General features: G+C 48.9%; 1 protein-coding gene across 1 annotated transcript in view; it reads right to left on the bottom strand.

Annotated features, from left to right (window-relative positions):
• The window catches only part of LOC107112643 (glucosylceramidase-like), an 80,117-nt gene that overhangs the window by 20,623 nt on the left and 40,584 nt on the right, over positions 1-18,910 (bottom strand). The window contains exons 7-9 of the mRNA XM_015413839.1: positions 16,184-16,421; positions 13,804-14,031; positions 13,540-13,703 (exon numbers count right to left, since the gene is read on the bottom strand). Coding sequence (XP_015269325.1) covers positions 13,540-13,703; positions 13,804-14,031; positions 16,184-16,421 — 630 coding nt within the window. The remainder of the gene's footprint in view (positions 1-13,539; positions 13,704-13,803; positions 14,032-16,183; positions 16,422-18,910) is intronic.

Below are 18,910 nucleotides of genomic sequence, written 5' to 3'. Positions count from 1 at the left end.
TTCAAGTTTAAGGATAAAAGGGAGAAGATTGACTCCATTTTCAAAGCTCAAGACTTTTTGAAGAGACACGCCAGCTCGGAGGAGGCAGCACTTGCCAAATGGGAAGAATTGGACAGTGACAGAGACAGCGGCTCGGAGGGGGAAGTCAAGACTCCAGAAGATGAAGGAGCGGGGAAAGGTCCATCATATAATCTGAGAGACGTGAAAGGGAGGCAGCCCAAATCATGAAGATGGGTTCGGAATGCGCAAGAAAAGACTTTACTAACAATAAGCCAAAAGGACACTACTAATGTTATTGTTTTTTACAGGTTAAGATGAAAGACGATAGACAACTCACAGAAGAAGCCAAAAGAAGATTTGTTTAATACTAACAAAAGATTAACATACTAATGAAAGTATCACCCAACCTTTTCTTAATCCCACTATATACCTTCCCTCTTTCTGATATTAAAAGCATAAATTCTCTCCTTTTTAGGAGAGTCGATAAAAAAGAAGAAGAAGAAGCATTAAGCATTCCAGATCTGGGAGCCATATGACACATAACTCACTTCTTTTTTGTTTTTACAGCAAAGGGTTTGGATCTAGCCAGCTTTTTGCTCAATGTCACTCCATCTTATAGCCCCCATTCCACATGGGTTGTGTGCACAAATCCTATGATACCTAGCATAGTGTTATGGGTGATCAAATGGGATCCCCTCCAGCTGGTAATTTCTATACACATGGGGAGCATTAATAAAATATGAGTTCCCTCTAGGATGCCAGCCTCCGTATGGGACCTAGGGATCCCCTGAAATTGTATCTCATCTCCAGACTACAGTTCCCCTGGAGACAATGGATTCTTTGGAGGGTGAACTTTATGGCATTGTACCCCATTGAGGTCCCTGTCCTTTCCAGGCTCCATCCCCAAATCTCCAGGAGTTCCCCAGCCTGGATCTGGCAACTCTGCCCTCCCATCCCCCCACCAGTGGCCGGGGGGACCTGGCAACCCTTCTTCCCCCACCCTTCTCCCCTCAGTCCAGTAAGTCCAGAATTCTGCTGCCTCAGTCTTTGTTCATATTCTATATTATGACCCTGGTCCCACGGGCCGGATATCGCGGGGGGGGGAGGCGTGGCTGTTTGCCCCGCAGAGAAATAACACGCGATCAGGCGTCCCCTCGCGGTCCCGTGGTTAGGGGGGAGGTGCCGATCACACGACGCGCCAAAGAAGCGACGTGGCGCAGCAAACGGGGTTATGGGGTTTTTTTTAACCTGAAGTATGTGCTTGCCCCGTTGGGTGCTTGTGTGCATCCCTGGAGACTTCGGGGGGGGGAGAACCTTTTCGCAATGGGGCATGGGCGGGCACTGGATGCCACCGGAAACGTGATCAGATGCCCGCCCTTGCCCCGCGGTTTACGGAAACTAGTACCTCCGAGGTACTAGTTTTTAATCGCGCATCTTAGGAGGGAAGCCTCGGGTTCGCCACGGGAGCTCTACGCTTCCCAGATGTGGCGGTGAGATCGCGCCCAGAAAATCCGCTTATCTTCCGTCGCAGTAGCGTGGCTACTGCTCCGTGTGACCGCAGCCTATATGTAGGTCTTTCTCTAGCCCTTTCTGAGTTGCAATGTTTACTTCCAAAGCACCAGTAATTTTCGATGGTAAATCTCACACTTTCAAAGCCCCACACCTATGAATTCAAGGTCTTTCTTTTCGCTTACCTGCTCTGAAGACAGGGCAGGTAACCTAACTCCACACCTTTCATCGTGCACAATACAGATCTTTTATGAGAGGCAGACTTGCACTCTCGACTAGCGAGGAGAAATCATTACAGATTGCAGAACTGTTCAGGAAAAGCAGAGTATGATCCTTCCATAAAAAGGTGTCATTACAACTGCACAAATACTAGATTCAGCTTCTGGGAATTACGCCAACTGAAGTGGCTGAAAAGCCTTGAGAATAATAAGATGCATTATCCGTGCCCCCCCCCTTTAAAAGAGAGAACGAGAGAGAGAGCGCGCACCAGAACACCTTTGGCAAAAACGCAATTGTCTCACTAACAAAAGAAACACATTTATTAGTTAGAAGCATAACACTACCCATGGAATAATAGCTGATGATCATGCCTCCGAGCATTTTTAATATTATCCAGGGATAGGATCTGATTTGTCTTACATTTCATTTTTCTCCCTTTTAAGAATCATCATCTGAGATGCATCCAGGGGTCATTTCGTAGAAAAAGAGGTGCAGGAGCTCATTCGCATAACTCATTAGCATGACTTATTTGCATATGCCACACCCCCTGACATCACCGGAAGTGTGTCAGAAGGCAACACCCACCGCTCAGGCTCCACTGGACTGTTTTGGATTGCTAGCTATTGGGGGGGGGACGTGCAGCTCTGTCCTCGCAGAGGAGGGAGAGCTTGTACCTGAATAAAACTTGGTCTTAAAGGTGCCACTGGACTGTTTTGGACCGGGGGGCGGGGGGGAGCTCTGCAACTTACCTGGCTGCTTCTTGCTCTGACTGAGGGCTTCTGGGAGTGGGGGGTGGGGCGTGTTGCATGTGCCCGCCCCCTGGGCTCTTTACTGCCGGAGCTCCACTCCTGTGCGCTCCTGCAGGAAATGACCCCTGGATGCATGTGTTTTGCATTCATAGTTCAGAGACAGTAGAATCACTGGGCCATTTCCCCATATCCATCTACGACATTTTTATGCCACTTTTCCTCCATGGCTCTCCCTTTTCCATTTTGTCATCACAACAGCCTAGTGAGACAGGCCAGGCTGAGAGAAGTCACACAGCAGGCTCCATGGAGGAGCAGACAGGATGGTAAACCAACTGACAAAAAGACATTCGGGGCCACACGCAAGTCAGCATCCCATTCTCCAAGGTGCGAGGGATGAAAATTGTGTCCTCGTTATTCAGCAAGTAAGGACTTCGTAGTGTGACAGTGAGCAAACCAAATGTCACAAAGGATCGGATGGTGTACCTTGCCAAATTCTCACTGAAATATTAATTTCATTCAGGAAGTTAATAGGTGAAGGATCTATCACAGTACTTGTTATATTATCAGTGAACGTGGCCTTTGGACTTCAGCAGAGACAATTCCCCACAGGAAACAGGCGCATATAGCTCTACAGAGGACGTAAAAGAAATTCTTCCAATCAAATTAATGTTTCTCTTATGAAGAGTTGTTTCAGTTTGAAATGCATCGGGACTCATTGAATGGTGTTGTATTAAAATCTGTTCCCGACATACATCTGGAACACTGTCTCTTAATTGGAAATATTATAAACTTCGATACTGTGGTGCTCATCTGGTCTCGACAGAATTTAACGTGTCCCATGCACTCTTCCATCCAGAGGGACCAACTGCATGCAGTAAAACACAACGGCTGCTGGATGAGGACCAAGATATTAACATACATCAGGGGCATCAAACATGAGGCCCAGGGGCTGGGTCAGGCCATCGGAGAGCTGCAATTTGGCCTGCAAGGCCCTGGCTGTTTCCTGCGCTGGCTGTTTCCTGCTTCCTTTTCCAGTTCTGCTACTGTTGCTACATCACAGCTTACTTTACCAGACTCTCAATCGCACAGGAGAGATAGATAGGCAAGCCTCTCCTATGTGATAGAGAGAGTCTAGTAAAGCACTGGCTGAGGCTCCTCCCCCTCCTCCTCCCATGGGAAGGGAGGAAAACAGCCAGAGCTCACTTCCCGGCCAGGCTGCCTCAATCATATACAGGAGACAATGGGAAGCCTGTCTTTCCTTACTTCCACTGGCTGAGGCTCCTCCCTGAAGAGAGGCAAGGAAGGAAGGAATGAGGGAAAGCTTGCTTTGCTGGGCTGCCTCAATCACACAGTGGAAATACCAGGCATCTTTAAGACCAACAAAGTTTTGTTCAAGGTATGAGCTTTTGTGCACCTTGCTACAGTGTGTGTGTATTCCGTTGGACTCCTTATGCTGTGTGTGTTATTGGGCTCTCCTGGGTTACCTCCCCCTTTTCACTGTGTCCATGCCCTCATTATCCAGTCTTTCTCAGTAAGAAAGCAATGTGAACTATTGTAGAGGAGGAATAACAACAAGCCAGTGAGGTAGATTAGACTGAGAGTGTGTGCCCAGACCAAATTCACCCAGCATATTTCCTTTGTAGGAAGTTGTATTTATTTTTATGGGGAAGACTATAGTTTTGCAGACAAACAAACAGCCCTCAGTTTGTGTCAGGATCCCTTCTCCTGTTCTTGACCAGCACATGAAGCAACTTATGTACAAAAGCCCGCAATGCCCAGCCATTTCCAGGTTTCCCTGGGTCCTAGGCTCAGAACACTGAGCATGAGATTTCTATAATGAATGTCAATAAATCAAAAGTGGGTTTGCAGCTTACAGGTACACACCTGAGCAGCATACTCAAGATTGGTACAGCACAGACATTTTGATGCAATAAATCAGAGAAAGAGGTATCAGTTATCAGAGACTGTTAAATAGACAAAATATTGCCAGAGTGCTAGTGTTTTAAGCATGTTTTATTTAAAGTTTAAAAAATCTTTAATTGTGTTTGTATGTGTCCTTTATAAAGTTTATATCTCTGCTACCTGGCATTACATTTTATGACACACATGGCCCGGCCCAACAAGGTCTCATTTATGTCAGATCCAGCTCTCATAACAAATTCGTTTGACACCCCTGACATACATTGTCTTTCAACACTTCCATTTCCCGCGACCTATTGCTATATTTTTATGTGCATGGGTTTAAATAAAGCTTCGCTTTTAAATTAATTGTCTTGCTACAGTAACTTTTTTACCTGTCCCACACCCATCTCCCTGCTTACTCCTGTGTCTAGATCAGCCTGTTTGCCTCTTATTCATCATTTATTGAAGGAAATTTGGTTGAACTGCCTTAATCTTACTGTAAGTACTCCTGCATTTACATCTTACTGTTCCCTCCCTGTCTGCAGTACTCTCTGGCTACCCTTTATTCCTAACCCTTATTTTATTTATTTATTTATTTATTAATCAGATTTATACCCCGCCCTCCCCCGTAGGGCTCAGGGCGGCTAACAAGGCAAGAAATCTTGCAACAATAAAACATATATCATAGTAGTTTAAAACACATGTACAGTTTAAAAGCCAATCCCAATAAAAATTAAATTTAAAGTGCTCATTGATCTTCTTTACCAAGAACCCTCAAAGATGACGGACCAGTCCAGAGTTCCCCATAGTCCTTCAGCGGTTTCAGCATTCATTCAGATGTTCTGATGTTTCATTCCAGGGCCTCTTCCACCCCCCATTTTGCCCTTCTCTTGTAAGATATAAACTCTCTGAGCATGGTCTAGGCATTTCATCTACCCTGACATAATGCAAAATTGTCCCTTGGAGAGCCAGTTTGGTGTAGTGGTTAAGTGTGCAGAATCTAATCTGGGAGAACCGGGTTTGATTCCCCACTCCTCCACTTGCACCTGCTGATGTGACCTTGGGTCAGTCACAAGCTCTGGCACAGCTGTCCTTGAAAAAGAGCAGTTTGTGTCAGAGTTCTCTCAGCCCTACCTACCTCACAGGGTGTTTGTTGTGGGGAGGGGAAGGGAAAGGAGTTTGTAAGCCGCTCTGAGACTCCAAGTGAAGGGCGGGGTATAAATCCAATCTCTTCTCTTCTTCGTCTTCTCTTCTTCTTCTCTTGACTTCTGCTATTCTCTGTTTAAGAATGTATGAAGAGCCCTGCTGGATGAGATCAATGGTCTATCTAGTCCAGCATCTTGTTTCATATAATGGCTAACCAAGTTGCCCCAGAAGGCCAACAAACAGGACATAGAGGTCAACACCCAGATGTTGCCTCCTAGTACTAGTTTACAACCTCTGGATGCGGAGGGTCCCTTTAGTCAACATGCCATAAAACCACAAGCTACAAAATGGCCCTCAGGCTAGAAGCAGACCTTGAAATCAGCTAAGGAAAATGGAACCCTTCCATTAAAAGCCTGGGTAAAAATCAATATTTGGCCTAGCACCTTAAGGATAGTAAGGTACAGAACAGGCAAGCCTCTAGGGCAAGAGGCCCCAAAGTTTTTGAGCCTGTGGGGACCTTTGGAATTCTGACATGGGCCCAGCCACAAAATGGCTGCCACACAAGACAGAACCAGCCACAAAATGGCAGCCACAGCGTACCTTCAGTCACACAGTAAAGATCCTTGTGCTGTGGTGGCAGCTGCTGCCAAAGCAATGTTTTTTTAAAAAAAATCTGCACAGCCAATCAAATCTCCAGTGGCCAATCAGAAGCCTTGCTGGGTAACAGCCCCACCCACTTTTAGCAACACCTGGCGGGCACCAGGAAAGGTGTTGGTGGATATCATGGCACCCCTGGGCACCACATTGGGGTTTCCTACTTTGGGTGAGGGCACTCCAAAGATGAGGTGCTCCCTGTTAAAAAAAAAAGCCCTGCCTGCGATCACTACCCGCCTCATCACTGCAGGCAGGGGGGCACGGAAAACAGGGCCTTGAAAGATAATCTTGACTAGTGGATTGGACATTATGAGTGGAGGCAGTCCTTCAGATATCCTGCCCCCAAACCATCTAGGTAGCTTTGCAGGCTAATTCTAACTAGTTGCCCTTGGACAAGTCACCAGGTCAATGGGTAAGCTAGATCCCTATAGCACTAAGGTGGGTTGGTGCACTATTTGAGTCCATCCACAAAAGAACTCCTTCTGCCTTCTCCGTCTATAAACCTCCTTCACTCCAGACGTTTCATAGTATAATATCTTTTTCCTCATTAATAAAATAGATTCACAATGCAGCTGCTCCTGGTCTATAATTAGAGGCGCCTGCATGGGTGGTAGGGCTGTCTAATTGCCTCTATTCTTTCGTATCTGCATCGTGCAGCACTTAATATTTGTGACGAGACTCTCACATGGAGGAGCAGATGGAGAGGAGATAAACAGAAGCACTGCACAGTCAAAGAAGGAGTGGGATTCAACAAAAAATAACATTTCAGATTTCCCAAGTGATTATTAGGTAACACTTTTAATGGCACTGTGGCAGCAGAAGGCCCCAGGGGGGAGAGCAGCGGGGTCTCGCAGACTGGAGCTGGGCCGCAGGTTTTCCGTCACTTACACACTTTTTGCCCAGGCTGTAGACAGGGGTCGTTTCATAGAAAAAGAGCTAGGGGAACTCATTAGCATAACTCATTAGCATATGCCACACCCCCTGACATCACCTGAAGTGTGTCATAAGGCCACACCCCCTGACATCACCGGAAGTGTGTCATAAGGCCACACACCCTACCCCCAACGGTCCCGGACGCCGCTGCCGGCCTTGCAGCTCCACTGCCGAGCCCCATGAGGGGCCCGGCGGTGGACCTGCAAGGCCGGTGGGAGTGCAAGGAAGCCCCGCGAAGGCCCTCCCTGGCCCCAGGCAGGCAGGGGTGGGTAGAGGCAGGGAGGAAGCAACTTACCCTTCACTCTTCTCCTGCCTCCTCCTGGCTGAATGAGGGCCGGAAGTGGACTGCGATCCCCCGCGATCCCCCCCGAAATGACCTCTGGCTGTAGGTATCAAACTGGCCATCAACAAGACCCATCTCAGTTCATATGGGATCGATGTATTGATAACATTTATTAGCCACCTTTCTACCTATAGGAACTCAAGGCGGCCTGTGTCTCTCTGTGTAAAGTGCCATCAAGTAGCAACTGACTCATGGCGACCCCAGCAAGGGGCTGTCAAGGCAAGCAGGAAGCAGAGGTGGTTTGCCATGGCCTTCCTCTGCAGAGTCTTCTGTGGGGTTCTCCATGCTTAGCTTCCGAGTTCTGATGAGATCAGGCTATCCAGGGCTCTTTTTGAAGAAAAAGCCCAGCAGGAACTCATTAGCATAACAGGCTACACCCTTGACAGTGCAGCTCATTAGCATATCAGGCCACACACTCCATGCCTTCCCTTGGCTTGCCCAGGTGTGCCGCGGCTGCAAGCCCTCCCTTGAAGGGAAGGCAGTTTAAACTGCCTTCCCTTGGTTTGCCTGGGCGCCCCACGGCTGTGGGGAGCCCAGGCAAGTTAGCCCTTTGACAGGCCAGGGAAGGCACAGGGAGGCATTTAAATGCCTCCCCGATCCTTCCAGGGGCCCCCCTGGCCCGCCCACCTTGGAGTCGCCGGGGGGGGGGGGTCGCTCTCCAGGCCTTCCCTCTGTAGCCACGCATGCAGAGGTTTTGGCTGTAGTGGGCGTGGCCAACTCTGAAGCCAGCCGGAACTCCGTTCCTGTGCGTTCCTGCCCTAAAATAGCCCTGGGCTATACCATCCATGCCGCCTGCCCTCACCAAGGCAGCTTACAATCTAAACAACAATAAAAGACATAAAAATCACTAGTTAAAACCAATAATTTAAAACTGGCCCTGCAGAAGGTCGTGCTACATTTCTGCAGGAGATGAAAAATCGTTTTCAGGAATTCAAAATAATAATATGTGTATGGTTGTAAAATTTGAATGGCCTTTCCAAATGATTGACGTATTGCATAGGGAAAGTACACTTTTCATGAGGGAGCTACATATCCCCCCCCATTTGAAAGTGTGTCTGTTAAATCAGCAGTGACAGCAGTCTAAATTTTTTCATCCCATATACAGCTGCAGTTGCAAGGAACCAACATTTTCCCCATATTTAAAACCTCAACTTGCTGTTATTAACACAATGCTGATTTCCCCTTCCTCTCGACCCCAACCCATACACTGACAACAGGAGTGCAGTGTTTATTGGGGCAATGTGAGTACTTTGGGCACCTACTGGTATGCACCCAGAGAGGACTGGTGCCCAGGGACCAGTTTTGGTAGGATTGTCTGACTGCAATCCCAGAAGGCTTCTCTGTTCTCTCACCAAAAGCTGCGTAGAAAGTGGATACAGTTGTGGTTTCTCCCAACCCTAGTTCCATTGACCACTTTCCGTTGTCCCATGTTGGAGCAAGCACAATGCCCCACAGTGGGCTGGAACAAAAAAGGAGAGTGATCGGAGAACGCACAGTCATTATCTCTTCAGCTGATGCAAAAGAGTTGGAAAGGGTTGTTTAGATGTTATATCCATTATGGGGACCCAACACATCTCTGACCTGGCAACCTTAGCTTCTGGGTGCCGTAAGGAGGAGGAGGAGGAGGAAGAAGAAGAGGAGGAGGAGGAGGAGATTGGATTTATACCCCGCTCTTCACTACCCAAGGGAGTCTCAGAGCAGCTTACAAACTCCTTTTCCTTCCCCTCCCCACAACAGACACCCTGTGAGGTAGGTGGGGCTGAGAGAGCTCTGACAGAAACTGCTCTTTTTCAAGAACAGCTGTGCCAGAACTACGGCTTGCCCAAGGTCATCCAGCAGGTGCAAGTGGAGGAGTGGGGAATCAAACCTGGCTCTCCCAGATTAGAGTCCGCATACTTAACCACTACATCAAACTGGCTCGGATCACTGTAAGTACCAAACAGGGTGACTGACTGCAAACTGCAATTACCTGACAGGAGAAGCTGCTTCTGAAGAGCCCCAGGCTTCAGCTTTGAGGCCATTACTTCCCTTGGACACTTACAGTTAGTGTGAGTAAGATGGCCAAGTCCCCCAAAGTCCTTCTTGACAGCAACTAAACTTTACCAGCTGTTTTATGTTCCCAAACAGAAACTGGATAAGCTTGTAATGATTACTCCTGGGAGTCTGAAACCATTTATCCAGCCCTTGGTAGGCGAGCTTCTTTGTTTTGTTTTAAAATTATATACCGTTTCCCTTTTGGAACCTACATGGCTTTGCTGCAAAATGTCAGATATATGCCAGGCATCCTAGTATGTAGACTGTGGGCGGGTGGAGATGCTCTTGAAGATGGAAGTAACCTTGATTTCCCTTCTACATATTTTTTTTTACAGCATGTCCCCTCTTCCCCTCCCACAACTGCACATTCAATAAGCTGGCTCTAGTCCCAGCCCTTGACAGCTCCTTTTGGGTGATTTAATATCTGACCTACTTTGCCCTGACATTTCTCCTCCAGGCTCCTTGACTAGGCATTAATAGATTGATTCAACTCTTTCCAAGGCTGGACTTTTTTTTCTTTTCTTTTTAAAGTTCTTTGTCACTGCAAAGTATACTATTTTCCATTTTCGAGGTTTCTGCCCTGATCAAAACCTTCCATGGGATTGGCTGTGTGTTGTAGGTATACTAATGACAATTATTTCCTTCTCCCATTCCAGGTAGCTGCGAGGGATCTGATCCTTTGGCTTCACTAGGGGTTCTATCCTCCCTTTCAAGGCAGGGGTTTTCTCATTTTAATTGGGTGGTTTTGCCACAGGGGTGGCTACTGCTGGCAAATTCAAATTCAAATGAGCTAACTTCTCTGGAATGAAAAGGGGCTGTATGGCTGTGGGGCTGGGGGCACAACAGGAGAACTGGGGGTGGGGCAAACGTTCTCTTATGCAGACATGTGGCTGTATAAGAGAGGAGGCACATAGGCCTTGATTTCATCAGCTGCAGTCTCTGATCCGCAATTATCCTCTCGTCCCAAATGTTTTTACAGTTCTGATCAGTGGAGACCGGTGCCGGTTGGAAGGGATCCTACATTACTCCTCTGAAAAATAAATAAAAAGCAAACTACAAAATGTCTTACACTGTGCTCCGAGCTCATACACTGGGGATCCCCATAACTGCTTCTGCTACTTCCAGGGACTGTCATTCCAGTCCAAAAGCACTGGTTCTATTCCTAGGGCCCATCATTCCACTCTGGGGCCTGTCATCCCAGTCCCAGAACACTTCTGCTGCTCTCAGGGGCAGTCATTCCACTCGGGGACTATTGTCCCAGTCCCAGAGCAGTCTGTCTGTGTCTGGAGACCTTCATTCAAAATCCATTCTGCATTTTTATTGCAACTTTCTGTGTACTGTCATGTATTTCAATGGAACCCATGCAAATCCATTGGCATTTCTGGCTCCTATTATATCTACTGGGCCTTCAGGCCTCTCCTGTTGTTTCCAATGAGCAATCCTGTCCATTTTAGTACATCCCCACCATAACATGGGCTCCTAGAGTCCTCATGTTTGTTCAAGGACTTTGTATCACACAGGCAGTGGGAGTTTTGTGCCTCTCGGATGCACACTGGCTCTTTTTTTCTTTTTTTTGGCAGCTGCAGCATGCAGGGTCCCTTTCTGCACTGACAACTTGCTCTGGAGAATCCGAGGATTCACTTCTCAGGGTTCACTTCGCAGTTGTACGCATTCTGCATCTACAAGCAAAACCCGCATTTTTTGAGCTAACTGGCTGAGAGAGAGAAAGGCAAACATCTTTCAAAACTTTTAACTGCAGACCCAACCCCTCCCTCCCTCCCTCCCTCCCTCTGTGATTCTGTTAAAAGAAAGGGAAGGGAGGGGGAAATCCAGGCCCACACATGCAAGACTGACACATTTGGGAGCAGGAAATTCCCTAGTCCTTTATATTTACTGTTCCTTCTTATGCCCTCTCTGGTTTTTCTTAAGTTTGCCTGAATGAGAGGGCAGGAGGGAAAGCAAACAGAATGAGGAGGGAGGGTCAACCTAACTAAAGACAAAGAAGTGGAAACAGGGGAGGGCAGCGGGCAGCCCTTAAATACTGGCATAAACAATTCTACTTTAGAAAGGAGTAGCAATTCAAAAGCAGTTGAGAACAAAGAATCTTAGCCAAAGGAGTTTTGATAACTGTGGGGCAAAAGTGTGCTGGAAGCGGCCTGAGTGCAGATTCCTGTAAAACAAATGCAGAAACAAGAGAAAGCCCGACACAAACTGGATGTGAAAGCAGGAGGGAATGCAGAGCAGAAGAATAGGATGCGCTCAGAAACCGAGGCAAAAGATGAGTACAGAAAGGAACAGGGAGAAGTTGGTGGTAGTCTCCCCAATGTCATGCTTTTGCATCTGTGAACTAGTCTGGTAAAAATTATCCTGCCCTAAGGGGCTTCAAGAGGTGTTATTGGATGGCCCAAGCTAGCCCGATCTTGTCATATCTTGTCATATCTCAGAAGCTAAACAGGGTTAACCTTGGTTAGTATTTGGATGGGAGACCACCAAGGAAGCCCAGGGTTGCTTATGCAGAGGCAGGGGGTGGCAAACCACCTCTGAACACCTCTTGCCTCGAAAACCCGATGGAGTTGCCATAAGTTGGCCGTGACTTGATGGCACTTCCCACCATCACATCTACCAGGTGACATTCTTGACTTCCATGCCACAAAAATCTTCAGTTGCCCATTTCCACACATTAACCCTCTCCTAAAGTCACAGGATATTTTTCTGCAGGCCTGTGGTACCTCTAGGGCAAAAGCATTGCTCAGGTGTATCTTGAGCTGCTCTGCCAGCTCTCACCGTGTCATCTTGTCCCCCCAGTTGTGAGATTTTCAGGGCTTACAACATTTAAAAAGAATTTATGTGCATCTGTAGAATTCTTATCAACTGAGGCCAGAAATGGGAGGCCCCAACCAGGTACCGTGTTCCCACTCCTTGCTGTTGTTTTCTCACTCCATGACAAGGAACTGCAGTACAGAAGACATCTCTGTACTAGAAATATGCCTCATCTTTTAAGATGACTCCAGGAATGTTTTTTAACCATGTGGTTATGCTCCATTGCTCGAAGAGCATCTTACATGGCAATATGCTTGTTTTCCTTCTCATACTCTATTTCATTTGTAGTCTTTTCCCATAAAGACATGAGTACCTCTTAGGCACATTTTGTGTTCTTTGTCACACCAAGTGTAAGAACTCATTAGGTGTAGTTTTCTACATTTTTTATAACACAAAACCACAAAGAAGTCAATTAAAATTCAATAACGGCACAGTGTTTATGTACTCATTATGTAGTCATTAGTCAGTCAAGAGACATATATTCTGAAGTTCCCCCCCCCTTTCAGCAAATACTCCCCCATAATAAAGGAGCTGTCATGCAAGTTGGAAAATGTGCTTTGCATTTTAATTTCCAAGTCTGACACTGAGACTCACCGAGTTTCAGAGCCCCATGGTGTCGAGGGTCTCCTAGAAGCTAATAAGAGTCTTCTGCTCCCTATTAATCAACTTAATGAATCAACCCTCACTGCAATGCCCCAGATGCACTGCTGATTGCTAAGAAAGCAAAAAAGTCCCCCGGGCATAGGTGCACACCTGCAACTCTGACAAACGAGAAGACCAGTCTCATGCCTGATAAGGAGAGCTCGGACCAACATGTCATTATGGGATACTGGGAAGATGGAACGGGTATGGAGTTTTGCAGTCCCCTGGGTGCCCAAGTAAAACAATGAATGAGGAAAACATTGTGTCTATGCCTCTGTCTCCACCTCTAAGAAGAGGGCTGCCCACCACAGTCCCACCCCTGCCAAAGGGAAACATAGAAAAGTCCGGGCAGAAGGCAGGTTCGGAAGAATCTTTTGGTAACAGCAACTTTTCTGGACAGAAGTAGGGCGATAAGAACCCATAAAAATAGAGGTCTCTTGCTTACGGGTACTGAAAGGGTAACTTCCTGAGTAGTCGTTCCTAGCTTATGGCCTATTAAAATGCCTCAGCATTTACAGATTCCTCTGCCTCGCTTCCTGGTACTCTGATACTGCCAAGCGAACCCCCAGCAGCGCTGCTCCACCTCACCTAAAGTGTGCCATGTGGTAGAACATGGGCTGCTTGTAGAAAGTGTCACTGGCCACGTCCACAATGATCGGGCTGTCCGCGTAGTTCTTGACCCAGTTGGGGCCCCCTTCCAAATCCAGGGCCAGGTTCCAGTCCATCCAGCCTATGACGTTGTGATTAAGGTTCTGGGGGGGGGTGGTGAAAGGACCAGGATTAGAAAAGCGGACGTGAGTGGCGAAAGCCACACCGGGCCGTCTCCCTCTCTTCCCCCGCCACAACTCATACCGCCAGGATGCTCCGGCTGTATCGATTCCCCCGGTCCCAGTCTCCGAGGATCACATCCCTCTCCCAGAACTGTGCGCCGGCACAGTTCTCGGTGGAGAGCAGGAAGTAATCGGGGAACAGCTGGTGGGTGATCCCCACTGTGTCGTCGATGGGAGCAATGAAATCCAGGTACCAGTGAACGCCAATGCCATGGATGTAGCGGCCAGCCTGGCTATCCTCGCTCAGTACCTGGGCAGAAAAAGAAGGGGTGTGGCTGAGGCACTGAAATCCCACAAGATCAAACCTTGAACAGGAAATATTCCTACAGGGAAGGGGGAGTTTGGAAAGAGAAGGGGGAAGGACCGTGACTAATCAAAGCAAGGGGCATAAGAACATCAGAGAGTGGCCCATCCAGTCCAACGCTCTGTGCCACACAGTGGCCAAAATTACCAGGGGCCATCAGGAGGTCCACCAGTGGGGCCAGAACTCCAGAAGCCCTCCCACTGTTGCCTCCCCCCAAGCACCAAGAACATAAGAGAAACCATGTTGGATCAGTCCAGTGGCCCATCCAGTCCAACGCTCTGTGCCACACAGTGGCCAAAATTACCAGGGGCCATCAGGAGGTCCACCAGTGGGGCCAGAACTCCAGAAGCCCTCCCACTGTTGCCTCCCCCCAAGCACCAAGAACATAAGAGAAACCATGTTGGATCAGTCCAGTGGCCCATCCAGTCCAACGCTCTGTGCCACACAGTGGCCAAAATTACCAGGGGCCATCAGGAGGTCCACCAGTGGGGCCAGAACTCCAGAAGCCCTCCCACTGTTGCCTCCCCCCAAGCACCAAGAACATAAGAGAAACCATGTTGGATCAGTCCAGTGGCCCATCCAGTCCAACGCTCTGTGCCACACAGTGGCCAAAATTACCAGGGGCCATCAGGAGGTCCACCAGTGGGGCCAGAACTCCAGAAGCCCTCCCACTGTTGCCTCCCCCCAAGCACCAAGAACATAAGAGAAACCATGTTGGATCAGTCCAGTGGCCCATCCAGTCCAACGCTCTGTGCCACACAGTGGCCAAAATTACCAGGGGCCATCAGGAGGTCCACCAGTGGGGCCAGAACTCCAGAAGCCCTCCCACTGTTGCCTCCCCCCAAGCACCAAGAACATAAGAGAAACCATGTTGGATCAGTCCAGTGGCCCATCCAGTCCAACGCTCTGTGCCACACAGTGGCCAAAATTACCAGGGGCCATCAGGAGGTCCACCAGTGGGGCCAGAACTCCAGAAGCCCTCCCACTGTTGCCTCCCCCCAAGCACCAAGAACATAAGAGAAACCATGTTGGATCAGTCCAGTGGCCCATCCAGTCCAACGCTCTGTGCCACACAGTGGCCAAAATTACCAGGGGCCATCAGGAGGTCCACCAGTGGGGCCAGAACTCCAGAAGCCCTCCCACTGTTGCCTCCCCCCAAGCACCAAGAACATAAGAGAAACCATGTTGGATCAGTCCAGTGGCCCATCCAGTCCAACGCTCTGTGCCACACAGTGGCCAAAATTACCAGGGGCCATCAGGAGGTCCACCAGTGGGGCCAGAACTCCAGAAGCCCCTCCCACTGTCCCCCACCCCACCCCGAGCACCAAAAATACAGAGCATCACTGCCCCAGACAGAGTGGTCCATCTATACCTTGTGACTAATAGCCACTCATGAACCTCTGCTCCATATGTATATCCAATCCCCCCTTGAAGCAGTCTATGCTTGTAGCCACCACCACTTCCTGCAGCAGTGAATTCCATGTGTCAATTACTCCGGGTGAGGAAGGGCCAAGGCCAACAGCCATTAAAAAAAAACCTGCTTAGGCCCCAGGAGGCTCGGTGTTATCTACACTCACATTTTTGTGGGCGGGGGACATTTTATACTCACATTTGTGTTCAGGGGGAGTAATTCTGCAATAAATCAACTGAAATTCTAAACCAAGTAAAGCTGAGTTTTGCAGCCGGTATCAATATCCAGTGTACTTTGCCCGAGTCTGCTCTTTTAAAAAAATACTATGTTTCATTTATCTATTTACGTAAAATACTTACCACTTTTCTGCCATGCACCCAAAATGGGTTTACTCTACTGGTCAAAGAACCCACACAGGGCACTGCGGCCCTGTGCCTAACTACCAACTGCTGCCATTTCAGCAAGACGTTAGCCATGCACTACCAAGCATCTCATCGCGACAAGGACTAGAAACTTGCCATCCTTGGGGGCTTCCAAGATTCCAGCAGGCTTTCACAGCGTGGACTAGAGACCTGCTTCTTTTCCTCCTTTCGTAAGCTGATTTCTACTCCCCTTTTCTTGTTCCTACAGAGCCACTGGCCCACTGCGTACAAACAGCTCCGAACCAGACAAATCGGCAGTACTCACCACTTTCGCCCAATGAGGCAGATGCACTCGATTGTCATCCAGGATGATGAGGCGGACATCCTTGTGAGAGCTGTTCACCAGGGCGGGGCCCAGATCCAGCGCAATGAAGTCCCGCTGCTGCTCAGGTGTGAACCCCAAGCACTGGAAGGGATAATTGGCCATCAATCCAGCCGTGGGTTCATTCTCAGCTGTTAACGCCCAGAAGGTCAGATTGCGCTTGGCGTACTCATCAAGAAACCTGGGGCAGGGTGGTGGAGAAAAGAGGAGCCACTCAGTGGCCCATTCTGCATCTAGCATTCGCACCATTGTTTTACCAAACCCACACTAGAACAGAAAAGGATGAGGCTCAAAACCACATTCAAATACCCCGGGCCCAGGGATCCTTTTGTAGAAAAAGCCCAGCAGGAACTCATTAGCATAATAGGCCACACCCAACAGCAAAAACTCATTAGCATATTAGGCCACACCCCTGATAGCACAGCTCATTAGCATATTAGGCTGCACCCTCATGTTACCAGAAGTGTGGTTATCCAGCCACACCCACCTTTTGCTTGTTATTCTGTTTACCTTGTTTGTTGTCAAAACCCAGGGCCTTTTTTTGTAGCAGGAACTCCTTTGCATGTTAGGCCACACACCCCTAATGTAGCCAATCCTAATGAGTTTCTGCTGTTGGGTGTGGCCTGTTATGCTAATGAGTTCCTGCTGGGCGTGGCCAACTTGGGAGCCAGCCGGAACTCCGTTCCTGTGCGTTCCTGCCCCAAAATAGCCCTGCCCGGGCCAATGCCATACTGACTGCTGAGTCACCCCTGAAAGGCCATAAAACGGACATCTATGCAGATGGTACCATAAAACCGAGAGATTAAAGGAAGTGAAACCGACATGCAGTGTGGAAGGTACCATAACATCCGACAATCAAAGAAAGTGAAAGCAGCATGCAGTGTAGAGGGGAATTTCTGTTCCAACATGGGTTTGGTAAAACAGCGGAGCAAATGCTAGATGTAGAATGGGCTACTGTGACCTTGGGGGGAAGGCTGCTACGGCAAAGACAATGTCACACCTCCCTGTCTTCACAATCATAATTCTGTTCTTTCTAATTTGCATCCATCCCTCTCCTTTGTTCTTAACTCAGCAGCATATTTAATTTCCCCCATACCTCGTTTTGCTCACTTTTCTCCTCTTATGCCTTTTCTTGACTTCCACATCTATTATTATTTACTTATTTATTAATTATTTATTATTTACTTATTATTTACTTATTGTACTTACTCAGGAAGCATATAATAATATAAAATACATAACGAACTCGATATACCAGGCATGCAATCCCCCTAAATACTAATATTTAAATTTTCAGTCCTCTCAATCACAGCTGGGGAGAGTTCAAAGAGCTCCATCACATCTCCCTGGGCACAACGCTCACATTCCTGTGAGAGATGGAAAATAGTTTGGCGGGCTGCACCACAATTGCATACGGGTCCTGGTACTTTGCCCCATTTAGACAACAGGTCTGCACAACTGCCGGAGCCTGTTCACATTCTATCAGCTGTCTTCCATAACTTTACCTGGGACCTAGGTTTGAATCCTCGCTTGGTCATCAAGCTCACTGCGTGGGCCTGGGCCAATAATGCTTCCAGTCTAACCCAGGGGTAGGCGACCCTCTGGCATAACTGGACCAACAGCAGCACACCGGATCATTTTGCTCGGCAGCCAGGGCCAGGTTGCTGTCCACACAGACAAGCCCCTGGCAGCACTGCTGGGGCCAGCGATGCGGGAAGAGCCAACAAGCATGGCTGATGCCCTTCATCGTCCTATACAGCCCCCAGCCACGTTCAAGATAAATCTCTGAAACACAGGCAGCGCCTCTGGAGCCTCCAGGCAAATCCAGCCACGTGCAACCCTCCTCTCCTCTCCGTTTTGCTCCGTGGGTCTAGGCAGAATATCAAGGGAAGAGCCCCGAGAAAAAAGATGGCTCGGTGCCCTTCCAGCCTACGACCCATCCCCAGGGAGGTCAGCAGTGGGGCTCGGAAGAACCCCTCTCCGTCATTGGTGCTCTGTAACGCCAGGTCCGTTAATAACAAGACGATAGTCCTTCGGGACTTCGTCATGGAACAACAAGTGGACCTGGCGTGCATGACTGAGACCTGGGTGCGGGACGGGGAGACAGTTGCTCTCTCCCAACTTGCCCCGCCTGGGTTCCCGGTCATACACCAATCACGGACTAAGGGGCGGGGGGGAGGAGTGGCGTTGTTCGTCCGGGAGGCTTACTCCTTCAGGGCCCTCCCCTCACCGGAGATTGCGGGCATAGAATGTGCCGGCCTGGTGCTGGAGACTGAGGAGAACTTGGCTATCTGGCTAGTGTACCGACCGCCTAACGCACCGGCCAGTAGCCTGCCGTCCCTGCTGGAGGCCGTGTCTGGCTGGGCGTTGGAGCACCCGAGGCTTCTGGTCTTGGGTGACTTCAACGTCCATGCCGAGGACGCGGCCTCCGGCCGGGTTACAGACCTAGTGTCGTCCATGGAGGCACTGGGGCTCTCCCAGTGTGTAACGGTCCCTACGCACCAGGCCGGGCACACGCTCGATCTGATCTTCGCTGCGGGGATGACAGTGGACCGGATTACTGCTACGGCAGTACCATGGTCGGACCACTACTCCCTGAAGGCCCGTCTGAACATCCCACCCCGACCCTGTTTAGGCGGCGAGCAGTTTTTAGCTCGCCCGCGGAGCCAA

This window comes from Gekko japonicus, unplaced genomic scaffold (assembly GCF_001447785.1).
Source record: "Gekko japonicus isolate JY-2015 unplaced genomic scaffold, Gekko_japonicus_V1.1 scaffold981, whole genome shotgun sequence".
In the NCBI taxonomy this organism is placed as follows: Eukaryota; Metazoa; Chordata; class Lepidosauria; order Squamata; family Gekkonidae; genus Gekko; species Gekko japonicus.
The sequence above is the reverse complement of the archived record's forward strand: the minus strand, read 5'-3'. Positions and strand labels throughout refer to the sequence as shown.